Raw genomic sequence first — 18,476 nt, 5'->3', positions numbered from 1 at the left:
CATCTGGTCTGCCCCATGATCGCACCGCACTGCGAACCCGCGTCAGGACGAATGAAGACAGGTAGGTACCTCAGGACGGTAGTGGTATAGTGGTATAGCCGCTGTGTTGTTGTGTGGCCGACGAGCCGTTCCGAAGACGCGACCTCTTACCTCAGCGCCAAGGGGTTTGCAAAAGAAGTGACATTACGCTATTTTTCTTACTACTTGCTCCATCTTATACAGAATATAGTAATTTTTAATGTTCTGAACTCGCTAGAGCCTACTCCCTCTCTACTCTATTTCCTAGTAAATATCGGCCTGGTTGTATAGAAAAAACGCGTCTAGATAGTAGATTGAATAGTATGTGAATATGCTAAGAATACTAGCGTAATGTCACTACTTTTGCGAACCCCTTGGCGCCAAGGATGTAATCATGACTCAGTCTGGTTCCCGTCGTGATCGTCCGTCTTTTGAGTTCCCAGCAACCATCTCACTCACAATTTGGTATCTGCATCTTCACCTCAATCTCCATTTTTGCTCCCACACCACGCCTTCTGCAAGCACGATGACATCGTCCATGGAGAATCAGGTAAGGTCCCTCGTAGATCTCATAATGAGTGGCTGGCAGCAGACTGCTTGCAAATGCCGTTCGGGACAAGTATTCTCCTTTGTTCCATAAGACATCCAAGGTAACCTGAGGTATGCATGCAATCGGTACCCTCTGTTCGCGCTCTGCACCACGACGTCTACTTTCTTCCAAGCTCTTGTCCATCTTCTCAATGGCCCCGAACAAGCATGCGCGCTCCGAATCGAGCGACAGCATAGACGGTCTGAAGAAGCCTTCGACCAAAGTCGCGAAGAAGGTCGATGCCGATCCGCCCTTTCAACAGCTCACGTCCCTCCTCGAGAGCACGTCTTCCGATTCGAAGCCTCGAAATGTCCTACACTGGTTCCGCAGCAAGGATATTCGCATGCAGGATAACAAAGCTCTGTGTGCGGCCTCACAAAAGGCAAAAGAGGGATCCGGTACTCTGCTCAGCGTATACTTGCACAGCCCACATGACCTGGAATGGCATGGCACTTCGCCATCACGGACAGATTTCATACTGGAGTCCCTCAGGCTTCTGCAGGAAGAGCTGAAAGGGAAGCATGTCCCACTCGCGATCTTGACAGCAGAGGATCGAAGTCAGAAGACGGATCGGATTCTTTCCTTTGCAGAAGAGCACAATGTTTCGCATGTATACGCCAATTTCGAGTATGAAGTTGATGAGCTTCGGCGCGATATCGATTGTGCCCAGAAGCTGAAAGACCAGAAGGTAGGCTTCGAGTTACACCACGATCAGACTGTCGTCGTGCCTGGCCAATTATGCACAGGTGCAGGAGGTCCGATGAAAGTCTTCACGCCATATCACAAAGCATGGCTCGCAGAAACGAAGAATGACCCGAGTCTGCTAGACCTCGCGGGAGAGATTGACAGCAATGATGAATCCGCAAAGAAATCTTTCGCTCCGTTATTCGACAATACGATTTCCGAACCAGCGCAAAAGAAACGATTTTCTAGCTCCGAGGAGAAAGAAAGAGTCCGCAAAATCTGGCCCGCAGGCCACGAAGCAGGAATCTCCCGCCTGAAACACTTTTTCGATACCAAGGTGTCTAACTATGCGGCCCATCGCTCCGAACCCGCCCTCGACCCTTCCTCGCGCCTCTCCGCCTACATCTCGGCAGGCATTATCTCCGTCCGTGAAATCCTTCAGTATGCGAAAGAGGCCAACTCCAACTTGCACTTCGACTCGGGAGACAAAGGAATAGGCTCCTGGGTCCGCGAATTGGTATTTCGAGAATTCTATCGTCATATGACCACTATCACACCTCACGGAAACATGAATCTTCCGCAAAACCTCAAGTTCGATTTTGTGCAGTGGGAGGATGACGAGGAAGGCTATCAAAAATGGGAGCAAGGCCGGACCGGCATGCCATTCATTGACGCAGGGATGCGTCAACTCAATCACGAAAAATACATGCACAACCGCCTCCGCATGAACACGAGTTCTTATCTTCGCGCGAACCTACTGATCGATTATCGAAGAGGCGAGAGATATTTTGCCGAAACATTGATCGATTGGGATCTTTCGAATAACACCCAAGGCTGGGAGCCGAGTTACACCGTGTTCAACCCGGTGGTGCAAGGGGAGAAGTGCGATCCACGTGGAGAGTACATTCGGAAGTGGGTGCCCGAGTTGAGAGAGGTGAAGGGAAAAGATGTGTTCGATCCACATGCGAGGTTGAGCCAGGAGGAGTTTGCGAAGTTGGGCTATCCGGCTCCGCACGTGGACTTTAGAGAGTCGAGTCAGAGGGCGAAGGAGAGGTATAAGCAAGATTTGGCAGATGCGGATCCTTAGCACTACTGCACCTAGTGTCCATACAGTACGGTAAGGTCTAGTAGTAGTTCATGACTTCCAGCGTGGCTGCACGAGGACCCTGGTACAAGTGACACTACCACTGCAGCTAATTTCGGCGTCATGGCCATCCCCCATCATCATCATCACTGATTCTATCATCTGTCCATCCTGCGCATCGTGGTCTTGGCATGTGTGTTCGTCCCTGCTTTTGGCTCATGCATACCAGGTACATATAGCTTTACTGTATACCTGGTACTATGTATCTTACCTGGTAACATTGTACTCGCCCTTCCTCCTACGTCAGGTATGTTCTGTGAAGAGTGGTACATACCTGTAGTAGGTACAGGTAGGTCGAGGTGGAGGTCGGTCCGCAGATGTGCCAGTAGGGCTTGCTAGGGTCATCTCTTTCCATTGGTTCAACCATCGTAACGGCTCGCCCCGCCCCTCCCTCTGTTTCTTCTCTTCCATCTTGTTCATTTCATGTTTGCCCACCGCAGTCTTCAATCACTTCCATCTTCACGCGACCCGTCCCCGTCCCCGTCCCGTCCTTTGTTCATTGTCCCTCCTCTCGCTACACAGCAAGCTACCTACCTCATCCTTCGTTTTCTTCCCTTCTTCCCTGCTTCCTGTGCGCAGCCATTCATACATGCATACGGCACAGCCAATCGGGGAGATATCACGTCGCGTGGTGGCAGGGCAGGCCAAGCCAGGGCAGGCAGGTGCAAGCTAGCGCGCGTGTGTGCCTTGAGGCTTGTGGGACCATCTTATCCTGCCGCCGCCGCGACGATCCATCCACAATTCTCTAGTCTCCAGACCGACTCCCAGTGGGCCGCATCCCCATCGAATTCCCCTCATTCCTTCTTTATTTCGCCCACGGCTGGGCCAATCTTTTTCCCTCGCCGACTGCACGCGCGCACAGCGCAGTTGCGGCGACAGCATTTCACCACTACAGGGCATACCAATACGGACGCTGCACTAAGTTCGGGGGCAGAGGGAAGTAATAGAACTATAGGTACGACAAGGTTTTCGGGTCTACCGGCGCAGCAACAGGACGACGACACAACGACGACACGACACTATCACCACTACTGTAATCATCACGGCCTTCCTCGCCACCGCCGACGAGGCAGGACGGGACCAGACCGCAAGAGACGCGAGACGGCGGGGCGGGCGGATATTGATACCTTCATCTCCAGTCTGGCTGCGAGCCAACAATAGCCGCCGCTGCGCAATCACCGGCCACCACCACCACCTTCACCACCACCCACACTCGTTGAGCATACTACTGCCATCATGCTGCGTCCCGCAACTCCGCTGTCCATCGTCTTTTTGGCGGCATTTGTGCTGCTCCTCCTGAGCACACTATCCACTCCCGTTATCAAAAGTATTCCATTGGCCTCGTACCAGGGCGTGAATTTGGGCGTACTGGGCTACTGTAAAGAAGATGGGACATGTAAAGGCCCCGTCATTGGCTACAGTACAGGTGTGTGCGCACGCGCGTCTCCTCCTCTTCCTCCTCTTCTCATAGACAGCACGCTTACGCAGCACTCCTGAGGCAGACGGCTTGTTCTCTGGCGGCAGCGATGCCAACAATGACGCCTTCTCCCTGCCTTCCGACGCACGTCACAGTCTCTCCTCGATCCTCATCGTCCACCCCATCGCCGCCCTCCTGGCCCTGATCTGCTTCGGCCTGGCCGTGGCTGCCCATTTCCACGGACCTTCGCATTCGCCGAAATATCTACTTGCCCTCCTCATCCTGACTTTTCCCACCTTGCTGGTGACGCTGCTGGCCTTTCTCGTCGACATTCTCCTTTTCGTCCCGCATATGCAGTGGGGCGGCTGGATCGTGCTGGGAGCCACACTTTTGATTATCGCGTCCAGCATCGTTACTTGCGCCATGCGAAGGACCTTGGTCAGTAGGAAAGCGCGCAAGAAGCGCATCGCGGAGAACGCCGATATGAATGGCGCTGCATACTACGAGAACTTGGCGCAGAACCGCATCATGGTTGATCGTTTGCCCAAGGGTGATGTCGACAACTTGCCGAGAGCTGAAAGTCCGCCGCCCATGAGTGGCAGTACTGCGGTGGAGAACAGTAGTACCTCGCAATTTGCTACGTTTGAAATGAAGAGGCAGGAAACGAGGAGCGATAATGGAGCCGGCGGAAGTTATGCTGACGATCGCGTCCCTTTGAACCCACAACGTGACCCGAGCATTAGATCTACGAGCACCAGCGGAGGCCCGAGACCTATGTACGATTCTGATGCGCCCCCAATGCCTCGACCAAGCCAAGAAGGAGGCGGACACAGACGTCCAAGCAGGGATCAATATGGGAATCCAATCGCTGGGGGTGCCGCCGCCATGGGGATGGCTGCTCCTGGCTTGAGACATGAGGGATCGCAGGGAAACTTGGGCAGCAGCCGCAACAATGCCTATCCTCCCAGAGGTAGAGGCTACGGACCACCGACCAGAGGGTTTGGGCCTCCCAGAGGACGAGGAGGCTATGGAGGCCCTCCGTTCGGCTTTGCTGGGCGTGGTCGTGGAGGTGGCTATGGACCTCCCTCCCCTGGGTTCAATGGGCCGTTCAACGCGCGAGGGAGAGGCGGGTACGGTCCTCCTCCGCCCGGAATGATGGGCAGAGGGAGGCCCATGCCACCGCCTGGCTACGGATCTGATGTACACCCTGACTTGCCAAGAACATCTTCTCCTCCTCCTCCTCCTCCAATCGATAACCAGTTCGTTGCTGGCCCTGCCATGCCGATTGGTCAAGCGATCGAGATGGACGAGCGTACGGGCAGCGCGGCAGGACGGCACGTTTACGAAAATAACGCGTACGGCTTGAGAGACAGTGATGGCGACGTTGCGGGCATGGTGGGTCTGATGCAAGGAAGAGCAGACATGTCACCGACTGGTAGCCAGCCACTCGACTCGCCATCAAGCTTATACTCGGATCAGTAAGTTCCTGTTGTGTTATTTGATACATGTTTGGGAATATGTGCTGACCTGCAGAAGAAACCACCATATGTCACCTCAACAACAATGGAGTAGCGTACCGTCACCTCTCCGCGCACAGCACGATGAACCTGTGCAGATGCCCGAGGCACACCTCTCCAGAGCGACTTTCGATTCTTCTTCATCAAATCATCATTCATCGGCGGCCGCGCCGTCGTCACGAGCGCTGCCACTGAGTCCGGTGCCAGCATCGCCGAGCGCATCATCTGAACCCCGCCACCGCGCTACAGGGTCAGAGACATACTACGAAGACGTTGATCCTCGCTTCGCACAGGACGCAAGCCCACCCCCAGGTCATCTACACCCCGCAAACCGCGAGTCCGGCATCCCCAACGCCCTGACTCCCGGTCCAGGACAGAGACCTATCTACCACGATGGCCCTGCACAATCACCTGTCTACCAATACAGTGGCCAACACCACAATCGTACGATTTCCCCTTCTCCTCTCAATAGCTCTCGAGTGCTAGCGCCTCATGCCGAAGAGGCTGATGTCGCGGACGATGGGCAACAAACGACTGACCAGGATGATAGCGACGAGTCTCTGAGGAATAATGATCAACATCGTCACCTCTATCAGCAGAACGTCACGCCTCCTAATCACGAACGAGCATCGAGTTTAGCTGGCTTTGAAGCTGGACGTGGAGTTCGAACAATCCCCTCGGCAGAATATCTGGAATCTATCCCCGATGGAGCGAGAAGTCCTGGTGCCGCATCGGAAAGTAGCCACTTCACATCGGTATCTCAAAGAGGAATCAATCCCAATTGGAGACCTGGATTCCCAGTACAAGGTCCTGGGCCGCACTTTGGACCGAGAATGACACCAATTACATCTGGTTCTGCTCCGCATCAAAGAAGAAACGACGACGTGATATTGTCTGCAAATCCAGATTTTAGCCTTGCCGGCATTGGGATTCCTGGTGCGAGGGGCGGTACACGAAGGGCAGGGGGCGTCGCTCCTGCAACGGGCTTAACTCCTGCGGGGAGATATCCTACACCTGATGTAGGCATGGGCACGTAGCACCATATCATGCAGACGGGGTAGAGGCCGAGTATCGTGAGGGATGCTTTGGCGATTGGGTTGGTGGTGGTGTGCATCTTGATGGATGCATTAGATGTCGGACCAATCGTTTGAGATTTGGAGAGCTCCTCCTCTTTTGTTACTACCAAGATGTGGTATATATGAATAAGAAGAACCCAGCGGTTCTCGTATATTGGCCTATAAGATGCCTCTACTCGAGTAAGAGCGTCGAACAACTATTGTTGATTGGCGACGAGCACAACCAGTTCCGTGCAAATATTCCAGTACATTCCAGGTTGTCGTTATTACCTGACTTTCTCCCGATTTCAGCTCCAGTAGCCTGGAGGTTGCGAACCAGGCAGTTGCTACCTTACCTCCTTCCAAGTTACCTCTTGCCTCGCGTAGGTACCTATTGTCTCGCGTATCTATTGCATCACATACCCCCCCTCAGGCGTAACGCCTAGTAGATTCTATTAGTTTCTTGTGCTTCTTCGGTTTACACCTTTTGTTCTCGTCTTATACCAACTATTTACTGTCTGGTAATTCCCTTTGCAGACGTGTCTTCATCCTCCGCCTCTTCCTCTTCCTCTTCTTGTTTCTCTGACATTCTCCCGCTGCTATCCTGACGATGGAACGATACACAGCTGAAACGCGTGAAGTGGTAGAACGTATACACCGAAAAGTGGCGCAATTGGCCGAGAGGAAGTTGGCGATTGAAAATGAAAACCAGCAGAGGGCAATACGGGATGCTCAAATCGTAAGCTGATTCTAGTGAAGCAAGTGGTACATTCTGTTAATATGATTTACAGAAATCTGAACTGGAGCAGGCATACGGTCAACGCGATGCTTTCAAACACCAGGTAGTCCAGATTCAACAAGAAAGAGACGACCTCAAACACCAGGTAGTCCAGATTCAACAAGAAAGAGACGACCTCAACCATCAATGTGACGCTTTGCGTGCCGAGTTGTCGCAGGCAGATCAAGAACGAGAGCGTGTTGAACTGGATCTCAACCAACAATACGACGCTTTGCGTGCCGAGTTGTCGCAGGCAAATCAAGAACGAGAACGTGTTGAGCTAGATCTCAACCAGCAATGCGACGCTTTGCGTGCCGAGTTGTCGCAGGCAGATCAAGAACAAGAGCGTATTGAACTGGATCTCAACCAGCAATGCGACGCTTTGCGTGCCGAGTTGTCGCAGGCAAATTAAGATCAAGAGCGTACCGAACTGGACCTCAAACGGCGAGAGGGTCGACTCGAGCTCGAAGTGTCGAATTCTCAATAGCAATTCGCAGACTAGTATAGTTACCTCCGTATTGCCCTCTTCCTTGCTCGATCGCGTTATAGTGCTATATAGAAGTATATATAGAAAGAGTCTAAGACAATCTAATGTGCCTAGCGTACGGTTTCCGACGCTTAAGAGTAATCGGTAGATACATATACCTCCTATAGCCGTTCGATAGTCTATCCGTACCTTGTAATTGCAGGCTACCTCTATAATTAGTTATAGTTAGTTTCGGCCAATTACGGAGCTTACCGAGCGGAAGTCCGACCTTATATACTACAAAAATTCAGTAGAGAGGAATTCTATAAATAAGTAACTATCTCTATATCTACAATATTAACTAATATACCTACTTATACGCTCGCTACTATACGCAATCGATAGTACCGATGCTATTTACTATTTAGTAGCCGACGTACATTCTATCGTACTTACCTACTAATTCTATTCGTCGCTAGAATAAGATAGTAACTGCCTCGATTTCCTCCTCTATTAACTTGTTCTATTCCTTTTAAACTTAAGCTATAAGCTACTCGTTAGTACCGGTATACGGTAGACGATTAATTCGTACTTTTATAAGAGCCTATACGTTCTTAATACAGTTCAAATCTAGCGAGTTTAGTAGCTAGATATTAAGAGTATATAGAATACTACAATTCTCGATTTCTCGTTAGAATTAGCCTTTATATATAGAAGCGCCGTCGAGGACAAGGACTAGTATCTTCTTAAGAGCGATAATAGCTAGATTATACCTATTTATATCGATATTTTCCTAAATTAGAGCGTAGAAAGCGGCGTCGGATAGAGCAACTCTAGGTATCTATCCCTCGGATATAGCGGTAGCGTTAGGAATTAGCGCTATTAGAGAGTCGAAATCGTCGTCCTTAGATATACTTTTATCCCTAGATTTATCGATTGCCGCGAGTATATACTCTTGCTAGAAGCGGACAAGCTCGGGCAATACGTACTAGACGAGACTAGCTTAGGTTATATTACTATACTCGTAGCGGTCCTAATATACTAAACGAGACTTATAGCGGCTATAAATAAACCTATAGTAGTAGTACGTATTCTCTATATCCCTATACAACGGTCTAAGACACTCCGGATTATACGCTTCCTCTAGGCGACGGGTTATACGCTATTAATACGTACTACTATAGCTAAACGCGACAGCGTCCCTAAAGATAAATAGTTTTAGTATCTATACTAGGTACTATTCCCCGAACTACGGCCTGCCTACGTAGATCTATATTCTTATTATCTAACTAGGGCGTATAGCGGGCAACTAAACGATAGTATCTACTCTCTTAGAGACGCCGGCGGATCGTTATTTGTTAACTCTAAACACTCTAACTCTAGGGCTGTCTTAATCTAGTTATACGTCGCTCTACGTCTATTTTCGTCGCGAGTAACGAAAGCGATAATTCGATTAGCGATAGGGGTACTATACTTCTTTAGAGACCGCTTAGCTTTGTCTACCTATAGTATAATAGCTTTATTTACTATACTATAGACTATAGAATATAGTTTATCTAAGGTAGTAGCAATTCGAGTAAGTTTCTAGCCGGCCTATTAAGCTAAGGCCTTAATAGTATACCTTACTTTAGAGAGGATAATAGCGTATCGCTTACGGCTATTCTTAACGTACTTACGTATATTAAGTAGTACTATACTAGTAGTAGTAACTATAGATAGTATTGGTTAGAGTACTTAGTATAGAGGTATTACGGCTCTAAACAACTAACTAATTAGCCGACGACTACCTCTAGCCGTATTATTACTATAGTCTCTCTATCGGACGCAGAGTTGTAACGATATCGTAGAATTAACCGTAGAATTAACTGTAGAATTAACTATAGAATAGAGGTAATAGATAGAAGTAATAGATATACTACCTTTAAACAACTATATACTACTACTAATATATATATACGTACGTACATACGTACACTTTACTATCTAAACGAATTCCTCTTATTTACTATATAATCAATTATATTTAATATTAACTAATACTTAGCTATATATAGTATACTATATATATAATATATCTATATACTTATACCTATACTTATATACCTATACGGCCGTAGGTACGGTACTAGCTATTTGATAGACTAGTATTATATATTAGCCTATCGGTACGATCGATAGTAACTACGTTAGTATAACAGCTAGGCCTAGAGGCATATAGCCCTAGGGGGCGGTTAGGTATTTAAGTCTAAGGTACGTTAGCCTAAGGTAGGACAGGCTATAGGAGTAGTACGATCCGAGTCGTCGGGCGATCGGCTATCGGGCGACCGCCTACGTAGCGTAGCGCCTACGTATGCTTAGCGCAGGGGTATATTATACGACGCCGCTCTCTCCTTTCCGAAGGATAAGAATTAGTTTGTTCCTTTTCCTACGTAGTAGGAAGGACGCTCTATATATTACTATATACCCCTACTCTTATATTTCTAATTCTTCTATCCTTCTAAAGGGTAGTGATCTATAGAGGTCCTATAGCCCTACGACAACAACGCGACCGTACCGTAGCTATAGCGTAGGCGGGCCGCGTTATCGGCGAAGTAGACGAAGATGCCTAACCTTCCGAGGAGACGGTATCGGGCTCTATAAGTGCCTAGGCAGACGGGAACCTAGAGGAGACTCCCTTCGAGGAGGCTCCTACCTAGCCGGAAGCCTATATAGCCGACCCGTATACTAGACGTATACAGCTCGAGGAGGCAAATTAGCGTCTCTATATAGAGTTAGAAGTTTAGGCCCTCGAGAAGGAAAACTAACGTCTATAGGAATAAATTTAGAGCCGAGTACTAACCCTAACCGTTATAGTTACTATAGACGACGACGCCGAGCCCGACCTTCTTAATAGGCTCGAAGAAGACCTTAGGTCGACAGACCTACGCGACGTACGCGGACGGGCTACGAACCTACTACGTAGCTCGTATTCTCTATATAGAGGTCCTAAGATTCGGGAACTAAAGCCCTTTAAAGGAGATACCGATAAAGAGTACCGTGATTTTATTAGGTACCTCGAGGTCGTCTTCCTTAGCGCCCCCCGAGAATATCGAACCGACTAAGACAAGGTCCTATATAGTATTATATAGCTCGTAGGCGAAGCGTAGGAGACGTAGTACGACGAGTATTCCGACGTAATCCCCGAGGACTATACTTAGGAGGAATTTAAGGGATAGCTCCGTAAGTCCGTAATACCGTCGGCGATTAGTCGAACTATTAGATCGGCGTAATAATCGAGTATAAAAGGGTACGTTAAGGCCCGGACTAGAGCGTCCGTTATTTCGCAGCGTAGCTTAGTTATCTAGAAGCCTAGTTTAACTATACGTAGGCGTAGCTAATACGCTACTTCCTTGCTAAGTTAAAGCCGTCGCTACGTAGGGACATCGTTAAGGGACATACTATCCCTAATACGCGAGTAGAGCTCGTAAACCTAGTAAGGCGCCTCGAGTAAGCAGACAACGCGCTAGTAGTCCGTACTAAAGACGAGCCTTATCGGCGTAACTATAGTACGTAGGGCAAACGCAAGCGTACCGAGAGCGACGTACTACAAAGCTACGACGATCGATAGGATCGAAGCAAGAGTAGGGCCCTATACGATAGACGTACCTTATCGACCGTAGCGACGTCGACGGTACAAGGGCACGAGAATCTAGAATATTACTTCTATAAGAAGAAGGGATATATCGCAACTAACTCCGTATACCCTAACTACGCGAGCCGCGATAAGGCGAATACGGTTCGTAGGGTTACCGTACCTAAAGAGTAAGCGCCGAAAAAAGAGAAGGTATTAGAGGAGAGTCGTAAGCTCTAGATACCTATCTCGATAGCGATACCCTCTTACCTATCTAGGTATACTATACCCGCGTCCTCGAAGGATAAGTCGAGACATATAAGGGGCGTACCCCTACTACTATACTACTCGACGATACCGCTAATATTAACGTAGTATCGCGTAGCTTCGTACTAAAGCATAACCTCGCGGTCTATAGGAACGTACTCCTACCGCCGGTAAGCTCGTTTATAGGCTAGTTAGGCTACTACTATAGGGCGTACTACATCCGTATAACCCTCGTAGACTCCGTAGGTAACGAGCGTACGATAGGCGGCTTGTTTTATGCCTATAATACACCGGAACCTAATCTTATCCTAGGACGGCCGTAGCGTCGTACCTAGTAAGTAGTAGTAGATAGTACTACTAACGAATAGCGCTACGGTAGCGAGCACTTGTATATTAAGGTCCGAGAGGTATCTAATTTCTTTAAGGACCTAAAGAACTCGTCCTACGTATATGTAGTAATAGTACGTAGGACAGACGTAGGGTTAGAGCTTACGGAGTTGCCGATAGAATATCGGGACTACTACGACGTCTTGTTTCCTATAGACGAACAGCGTAGCAAACTAGTAGACGGCGTAGAGTATACGATCGACCTACGGCTAGGTACCGTTCTACTATTCTAACCGTTATACTACTAGTCCGGCGCTAAACTTAAGCATCTATATAAATATATTACTAACGTACTAGAACACGACTAGATTAAGACTAGTATAAGTAAAGCAGGCGCGCCGGTACTGTTCGTACTAAAGAAGGATAGTTTACTACGATTGTATATAGACTACTACGGTCTAAACGAAATTATAGTAAAAAATCGGTATCCCCTACCTCTTATAGGCGAAACGCTAGACAGGCTTATAGGAGCCGAGTGGTTTACGTACCTAGACTTAGCCGATGCCTACTACCGTATTAAGATTAAGGAAAGCGACCGCTAGAAGACTGCGTTTCGTACGCGCTATAGCTACTTCTAGTACAAGGTTATGCCTTTCGGTCTAACTAACGCCCTAGTAACGTTCTAGGCGTATATTAATAGAGCCCTAGTAGGATTGGTCGATATTACCTATATAGTATACCTCGACGATATCCTTATCTATAGCAAAACACGCGAGCAGTATATAAAGGACGTATGCGAAGTGCTTAAGAGGCTCCGCAGATTTGTACTCTACGCGTAGCGCGTAAAGTGCAAATTCTTTATAAAGGAGGTCGATTACCTCGGGTTCGTCGTAACCCCCGGCGGCGTAAAAATAGACCCTCGTAGAGTAGACGCAATCGGAGCGTAGCTAATACTAACTACCTTAACAGAGGTATAGTCCTTTCTAGGATTTGCGAATTTTTATCGTAGATTTATCTTCGAGTACTCGAGGATTGTAGTACCTTTAACGGCGCTATTAAAGAGAGCCGTAAAAGGTAGAAAGCTAGGACCGATCTAGTAGGGCGTAGCCGAGGAGTATACGTTTTAAGAGATTAAGCGGCGTTTCTAGTAAGCACCCCTATTAAGGCATTTTAACCCGGCGTTACGGCTACGAATCGAAAGCGACGCCTCGGCGTTTGCTATTGTAGGTATCCTAAGCTAACTCTTCGGCTCTAAGTAGTACCCTATCGCTTTCTACTCCTATAAGATAATCCCTATAGAATGTAATTACGAGATATACGACTCGGAATTATTAGCGGTAGTCGAATTATTTAAAGCTTAGCGGCCGTACTGCGAAGGCGCCTAGTATATAGTTAAGGTACTCGTCGACTACGCTAATTTAAGAGGCTTTATAGGCGTAAAGAAACTTATAGGTCGATAGGCCCGTTAGGCGATATTCCTAGCGGCTTTCGATTTTACTATTACCTACTAGGTAGGCAAACGAAACCTAGCCGACGGTCCGTCGCGACGTAGCGATTACGTATAAGAGTCGCGTAAGGTAACTAACCTCCTCCCTACCCTACAAACTAAGCTATAGCTATAGGACGGACGTACGCTAGAAGTAGATAGTCCGAAGGTATCGCGTATCTATATTACCGGCGATCGCTTATACCGTAGCGTTAAGAGAAGTACCGACGCTAACCTATAGTAGTACTATACGTCGCCTATCCGCGTCGCCTAAGTAGTATTAAAAGACGAACAACCGTACGCGAACGTCTCCGACTTAATTCTAATATATACCTACGCGCTCGTCTAGGCAGAACCTAACGTACGCGTAGTATATAAGTAGGTAATAAGCAACTAGGGCGTATTCGAGGACTACGTCGCCTAGGAAGGTAACTTGTAGGTAGGCGACGCGCTATATATGCCTAAGGACTACGCCCTTAGAGTATAGCTAATACGTATATACTACGACGATCCGTTAGTAGGATACTTCGGGAAGGATAAGACAACGGCCTTAATCCGAAGAAAGTACTCGTAGCTAGAGATAGCTACCGAGGTTATAGAGTACGTCGCTACCTATAACGCCTATCAAAAGTCGAAAGCGCGACGCTACCGTCTATATAGCGAACTGGCTACGCTACCTATACTAGAAAGGCTATTCTAAGAATTGACCTAGGACTTTATTATAGACTTGCCGCTAAGCAAGCGCGGCGACCGCGTCTACGATACGATCCTCGTAATTGTCGACAGATATACTAAAATAGTAACCTTCGTACTAACTACGAAGAAATGTACTAGCGTAGATCTAGTAGATATCCTAGTAAACGAAATCGTACGACGGTTCGGTATACCCGTAGGTATTATAAGCGATAGAAGCTCGGTGTTTACGAGCTAGTTCTAGTTAGACTTCTATTATAAGGTATAGGTAAAACGCAGGCTTAGTATAGCGTTCTACGCGCAAACCGACGGTCAAACCGAACGGATAAACTAGATAATCGAGACGTACCTATACATCTACTACTTAGAGTAGTAGGACGATTAGGCTAGTATACTAATACAAGCTAAATTCGCGTATAATAATAGCGACTACGCCGTATTAAAGATGTTACTATTCAAAGCATTATATAGATTTAACCCGGAGCTAGCGATAAGTATATATAACGCTCGGGGCGAGCTTGCGGAGAGGGAGGTACTAGCCGTAGTAGACGCTACGGAGAGACTGAAACGGAACTACGAAACCCTAAGTAAGCGCTAGCAACGTACTAGCGAAGCGTAGGCGAAGTACTTCAACGCGAAGTATACTATAATAGGGTTTAAGGTAGGGGATATAGTACTACTGTCTACTAAGAACCTAAGATTAAAGGTACCTACGAAGAAGTTCGCGGATAAGTTCGTAGGACTATTTAAGGTAATTGATATCGTAGGGAAGCAGGCGTACCGCCTAGCCCTACTAGCAGGATCTTAGATCTATAACGTCTTCTACGTCTTATACCTCGAGCCCTATAAGGGCCGCGTAGGTAACGCGTAGGAGGGAACCCTCCTACTCGCCGATAAAGAGGGACTCTATAAGGTAGAAAAGATCTTAGATACGCGCCTAAGGAAGGGTATCCGATAGTACTTAGTATACTAGCGTAGCTAGCCCGAGGAATTCGATTAATAGGAACCTAAAGAGCATATTAGTAAGTACGCCGCCCTCGACGAGTTCGAAGCGTAGCGGAAACGTAGTAGTATAGTACGAGCGAGACGTAGATAGAACGATTAAGAATCAATTTGCTTTTGACTAGCTAAGCCGGGAATACTATATACAAACAAAACACTAAAAACACGCGTAGCGTACTAGAAGCGTAGGCTAACCGAACGCGACGAGAGGGTTAGGCACCTACGGTACTACTAGTACTAGTAGTACTAGAAGAGAGAGTAGTAGGAGTAGGGCTAATAGGGGGAACGGTAGGACCGGTACCGTTACCGGCACCGTCGTCGTCGTCGTCGTCGTCGTCGTCGCTATCGCTAGGTAGGCTTATCTTAGCCTCGCCGTCTAATAGGTATAGCTCCTAACTGCCGTAATCGGGATATACGGTCGCTACTACGCTATCTAAAGTAGTACCGGCGGCGCTAGCTAAGCGAGCTATCTACGATAGACGTTAGCGACGCCTACGAGTAGAGTACGAAGCGATAGAACTTACCTTATACTATAGCTTAAAAATGCCCTAAAGGGCCGAGGTAGCTTTCGCTATCTCTAGGTAGTCGGCTACGGCTACGGCTAGGGCGCTCGACGCCGGCGCGCCAACTATACTACTACTACTACTACCCTTCTTCGGCGTCTCGTAGACGCCGACGGCCTTGCCCTTATTAGAGGCAAGTACCTTCTTGCTCTCTAGAATCTTATCCCTTAGCTACTACAAGCGCTATATTATCTATACCGAGCGTATACCGGCTATATAAGAACGAAGCGCCGTACGTAGGACGCGTAGGTAGCGCGCCTACCGAAGTAGGTCTAGGTCTACTACGCGTTCGTATACGTAGCGCCCTTTCGCGTACCTCTAATACTTCTTCTTTCGGCTAGGAGCTATTACGCCGTTATAGGTACGCTCGACGACGCCGTTCGTATCTACTACTATTAGATTAGTAAGGAAACGCAGGTAAGGCGTACGCAACGTATAGGTATCGACGTACCCTTGAATATATACTCTATATAGTAGAGGCAAATGTTGTACGCTCTAGCCGTAGTACAACCGCGATACGGATCGCGCTCTAGAACGGGTTTCTTAGGTACCTTTGCGGCTATCGCGCGCTTCGGAGGCATATCTCGTATATATAGGTTACGAGGATAGTACGAAGAGCTTAGAGTTTTTCCTAAAAAAATGTTTTAGGGAAGAACTAAGGAACGAAGAAAAAGACGTAGCGTAGAGGACGAAATATACTTACTCGTTACTACTACCTATTGCTAGGCGGGCTTTCTTCTATCGTATTCTACGTTCTATTGACTTCCTTATATTCTACTATATAGAATGCTCTAGGGTAACTACTAGGATTCCTAGTATAACGACTAGCCTCTATATAGAATACGAGTATCTCCGTATACGCTCTATATACGCTCTATATACAATATATAGAATATATCGCTAGGGACAGCTCTATTAGGGAGAGGAGATAATTGTAATAGCTAGGCCTAGAGGTATATAGCCCTAGGGGGCGGTTAGGTATTTAAGTCTAAGGTACGTTAGCCTAAGGCAGGACGGGCTATAGGAGCAGTATAATCCGAGTTATCGGGCGATCGGCTATCGGGCGACCGCCTACGTAGCGTAGCGCCTACGTATACTTAGTATAGGGGTATATTATACGACGCCGCTCTCTCCTTTCCGAAGGATAAGAATTAGTTTGTTCCTTTTCCTACGCGGTAGGAAGGACGCTCTATATATTACTATATATCCCTACTCTTATAGTTAGATTCGTAGTAGTTACTCGGAGCAATATCTAGAGGTATTTTATACTACTAGAATACCTCGGCATTATTCGGCTTTTTCTTAGCCTCCGAAATACTCTACAAAGCGACGTTTAGATAGCTATTAGTATAGTAATTAACTAGTATCCGAGATTCCGAGCTATATAGTATATAGATAGAGGCGGAACGGGTAGACTATTGAACGGCGGTAGAAGGTATATATACGAGAACTCCTATTGCTATTACTACTAATACTACTAATACTAATACCGCTAGTACTACTACTATACTCTATAGATACGCTAGTTGAATCGTATACTAGGGAGCAAACAAATGTTGTTGAATTATACTCTCGAGATAGAGAGGCGTCTGTCGGCTCGTTTGTAGGCTTATAAGACCTTCCGTTATTACATCCCGTACTAATCGTTTGAGGTTAAGAGAGCTTCTCCTCCTTTGTTACTACCGAGATATAGTATATCAGGTATAAAGAATAAGAACCTAGCGGTTCTCGTATATTGGCCTGTAAGATGCCTCTCCTCGAGTAAGAGCGTCGAACAACTATTGTTAATATATAGACTCTAGTAAGCATGACCAGTTCCGTGCAAATATTCTAGCATATTATTGTCAATACCTTGCTTCCTCCCGGTTTCAGCTCCAGTAGCTATCCTCTTCCCTCGTCCTCATCTCCTGCTCTCCCATCTCCCTTGACGGGCGCATCATCATCTCGCATCTCTTCCAGCGGCAGAAAACTTGCTGCAACATAGAGCAATGCAGCAATAGGTACAATCACAAACCACACCAAATGCCCATCTGCCCACCCGAGCTTGATTCCTATCGCGTAGATGGATGTGAAGAGGGCGGGAGCTACGGCTCGAACACCCGAGTTGACGGTTAATGATAGGGCATTTACAGTCCCGAGGACTTCGGGACGGGGGGAGATGTCGTTGATGAGGAGTTGGACGGCAGCTGGAGGTATTGATTGTTATTATTGTTGTTCTCGTTAGTGCTTGTTTTTTCTTCCTTCTTCTTGTTGTAGGCAGGAAGGTATTATACGCACCAAAAGCCATACTCACACCCGATCCCAACACGAGCATGATTGGGGTCACGATCCAAAATGCCGTCTGCCACCCCGCGCGGAGGAATTCGTTCAAAATGGGATATGCAGCCATGAAGAAAGGCCAGAGGATCGCACACCACAGGAGCACTCTTCGACTCCCCACTCGCTTTTGTAGTGGAGGGAACACGAGAAGAATCCAGAGTGCTTGGGCTGCGCCGACGGTGGCGAGAGAGTAACTGATGTAGGCGGGAGAGAAGCCGAATCCGGACTTTTCGACGGGTTCGTACATGACTACCGGCATGACTGCTGTGTAGCCTAGGGCGAGGGTCATGGTGTGAGCGAGGATGTAAAGGACGAGACCGACGCCTGGAGAGCGGAGGACTTGGAGGGTTGACATGGGTGGTTCAGGTGGTTGGGTCGTGGAGGTGGAGGCGGAGGGTTTGCGATTAAGGGTCTGCGAACGTGGCGGGTTAGTAACAGCCAAAGGACACAAAAGGGGGCGTAAGAGAGAGAGAGAGAGAGAGAGAGAGAGAGAGAGAGAGAGAGAGAGAGAGAGAGAGAGAGAGAGAGAGAGAGAGAGAGA

The 18,476-nt window shown here is 47.8% G+C and overlaps 4 protein-coding genes across 4 annotated transcripts in view; 3 read left to right on the top strand and 1 right to left on the bottom strand.

Annotated features, from left to right (window-relative positions):
* The first annotated feature begins 881 nt into the window (after nucleotides 1-881).
* On the top strand, nucleotides 882-2,442 carry SEPMUDRAFT_128969 (deoxyribodipyrimidine photo-lyase). The gene has a single exon (XM_016902246.1). It carries the CDS (start codon nucleotides 951-953, stop codon nucleotides 2,376-2,378), a length of 1,428 nt encoding a protein of 475 aa, XP_016756056.1. The 5' UTR covers nucleotides 882-950; the 3' UTR covers nucleotides 2,379-2,442.
* Nucleotides 2,443-2,933: 491 nt separating this feature from the next.
* Nucleotides 2,934-18,476, top strand: part of SEPMUDRAFT_128966 (pali-domain-containing protein) — a 16,968-nt gene continuing 1,425 nt past the window's right edge. The window contains exons 1-6 of the mRNA XM_016902245.1: nucleotides 2,934-3,861; nucleotides 3,938-5,330; nucleotides 5,389-5,813; nucleotides 5,920-6,642; nucleotides 17,395-17,802; nucleotides 17,894-18,347. Of these exons, the coding sequence (XP_016756054.1) occupies nucleotides 3,672-3,861; nucleotides 3,938-5,330; nucleotides 5,389-5,813; nucleotides 5,920-5,933 (2,022 nt within the window). The 5' untranslated portion in view covers nucleotides 2,934-3,671 and the 3' untranslated portion in view covers nucleotides 5,934-6,642; nucleotides 17,395-17,802; nucleotides 17,894-18,347. The remainder of the gene's footprint in view (nucleotides 3,862-3,937; nucleotides 5,331-5,388; nucleotides 5,814-5,919; nucleotides 6,643-17,394; nucleotides 17,803-17,893; nucleotides 18,348-18,476) is intronic.
* SEPMUDRAFT_136785 (uncharacterized protein) lies at nucleotides 6,945-7,800 on the top strand. Its single transcript, XM_016902800.1, has 2 exons — nucleotides 6,945-7,163; nucleotides 7,216-7,800. Exons 1-2 carry the CDS (start codon nucleotides 7,035-7,037, stop codon nucleotides 7,612-7,614), a joined length of 528 nt encoding a protein of 175 aa, XP_016756055.1. The 5' UTR covers nucleotides 6,945-7,034; the 3' UTR covers nucleotides 7,615-7,800.
* SEPMUDRAFT_111988 (MFS general substrate transporter) overlaps nucleotides 17,498-18,476 on the bottom strand; it is a gene marked incomplete at both ends in the record, with an annotated part of 2,571 nt that continues 1,592 nt past the window's right edge. Inside the window, 2 exons of the mRNA XM_016900951.1 lie at nucleotides 17,498-17,802; nucleotides 17,894-18,347. Coding sequence (XP_016756053.1) covers nucleotides 17,498-17,802; nucleotides 17,894-18,347 — 759 coding nt within the window. The remainder of the gene's footprint in view (nucleotides 17,803-17,893; nucleotides 18,348-18,476) is intronic.

The sequence above is a fragment of the Sphaerulina musiva genome (genome assembly GCF_000320565.1).
Source record: "Sphaerulina musiva SO2202 unplaced genomic scaffold SEPMUscaffold_13, whole genome shotgun sequence".
In the NCBI taxonomy this organism is placed as follows: Eukaryota; Fungi; Ascomycota; class Dothideomycetes; order Mycosphaerellales; family Mycosphaerellaceae; genus Sphaerulina; species Sphaerulina musiva.
Note: the sequence above shows the minus strand (reverse complement) of the source record. Positions and strands in the feature narration are given on the sequence as shown.

Excerpts from the sequence above, each read along its gene's own strand:
- SEPMUDRAFT_128969 (XM_016902246.1), top strand. The coding sequence starts at position 951 with ATGCAGGATAACAAAGCTCTGTGTGCGGCCTCACAAAAGGCAAAAGAG.
- SEPMUDRAFT_136785 (XM_016902800.1), top strand. The coding sequence starts at position 7,035 with ATGGAACGATACACAGCTGAAACGCGTGAAGTGGTAGAACGTATACAC. Across the intron at positions 7,164-7,215 it reads CAATACGGGATGCTCAAATC|AAATCTGAACTGGAGCAGGC; the intron begins GTAAGCTGATTC and ends TATGATTTACAG.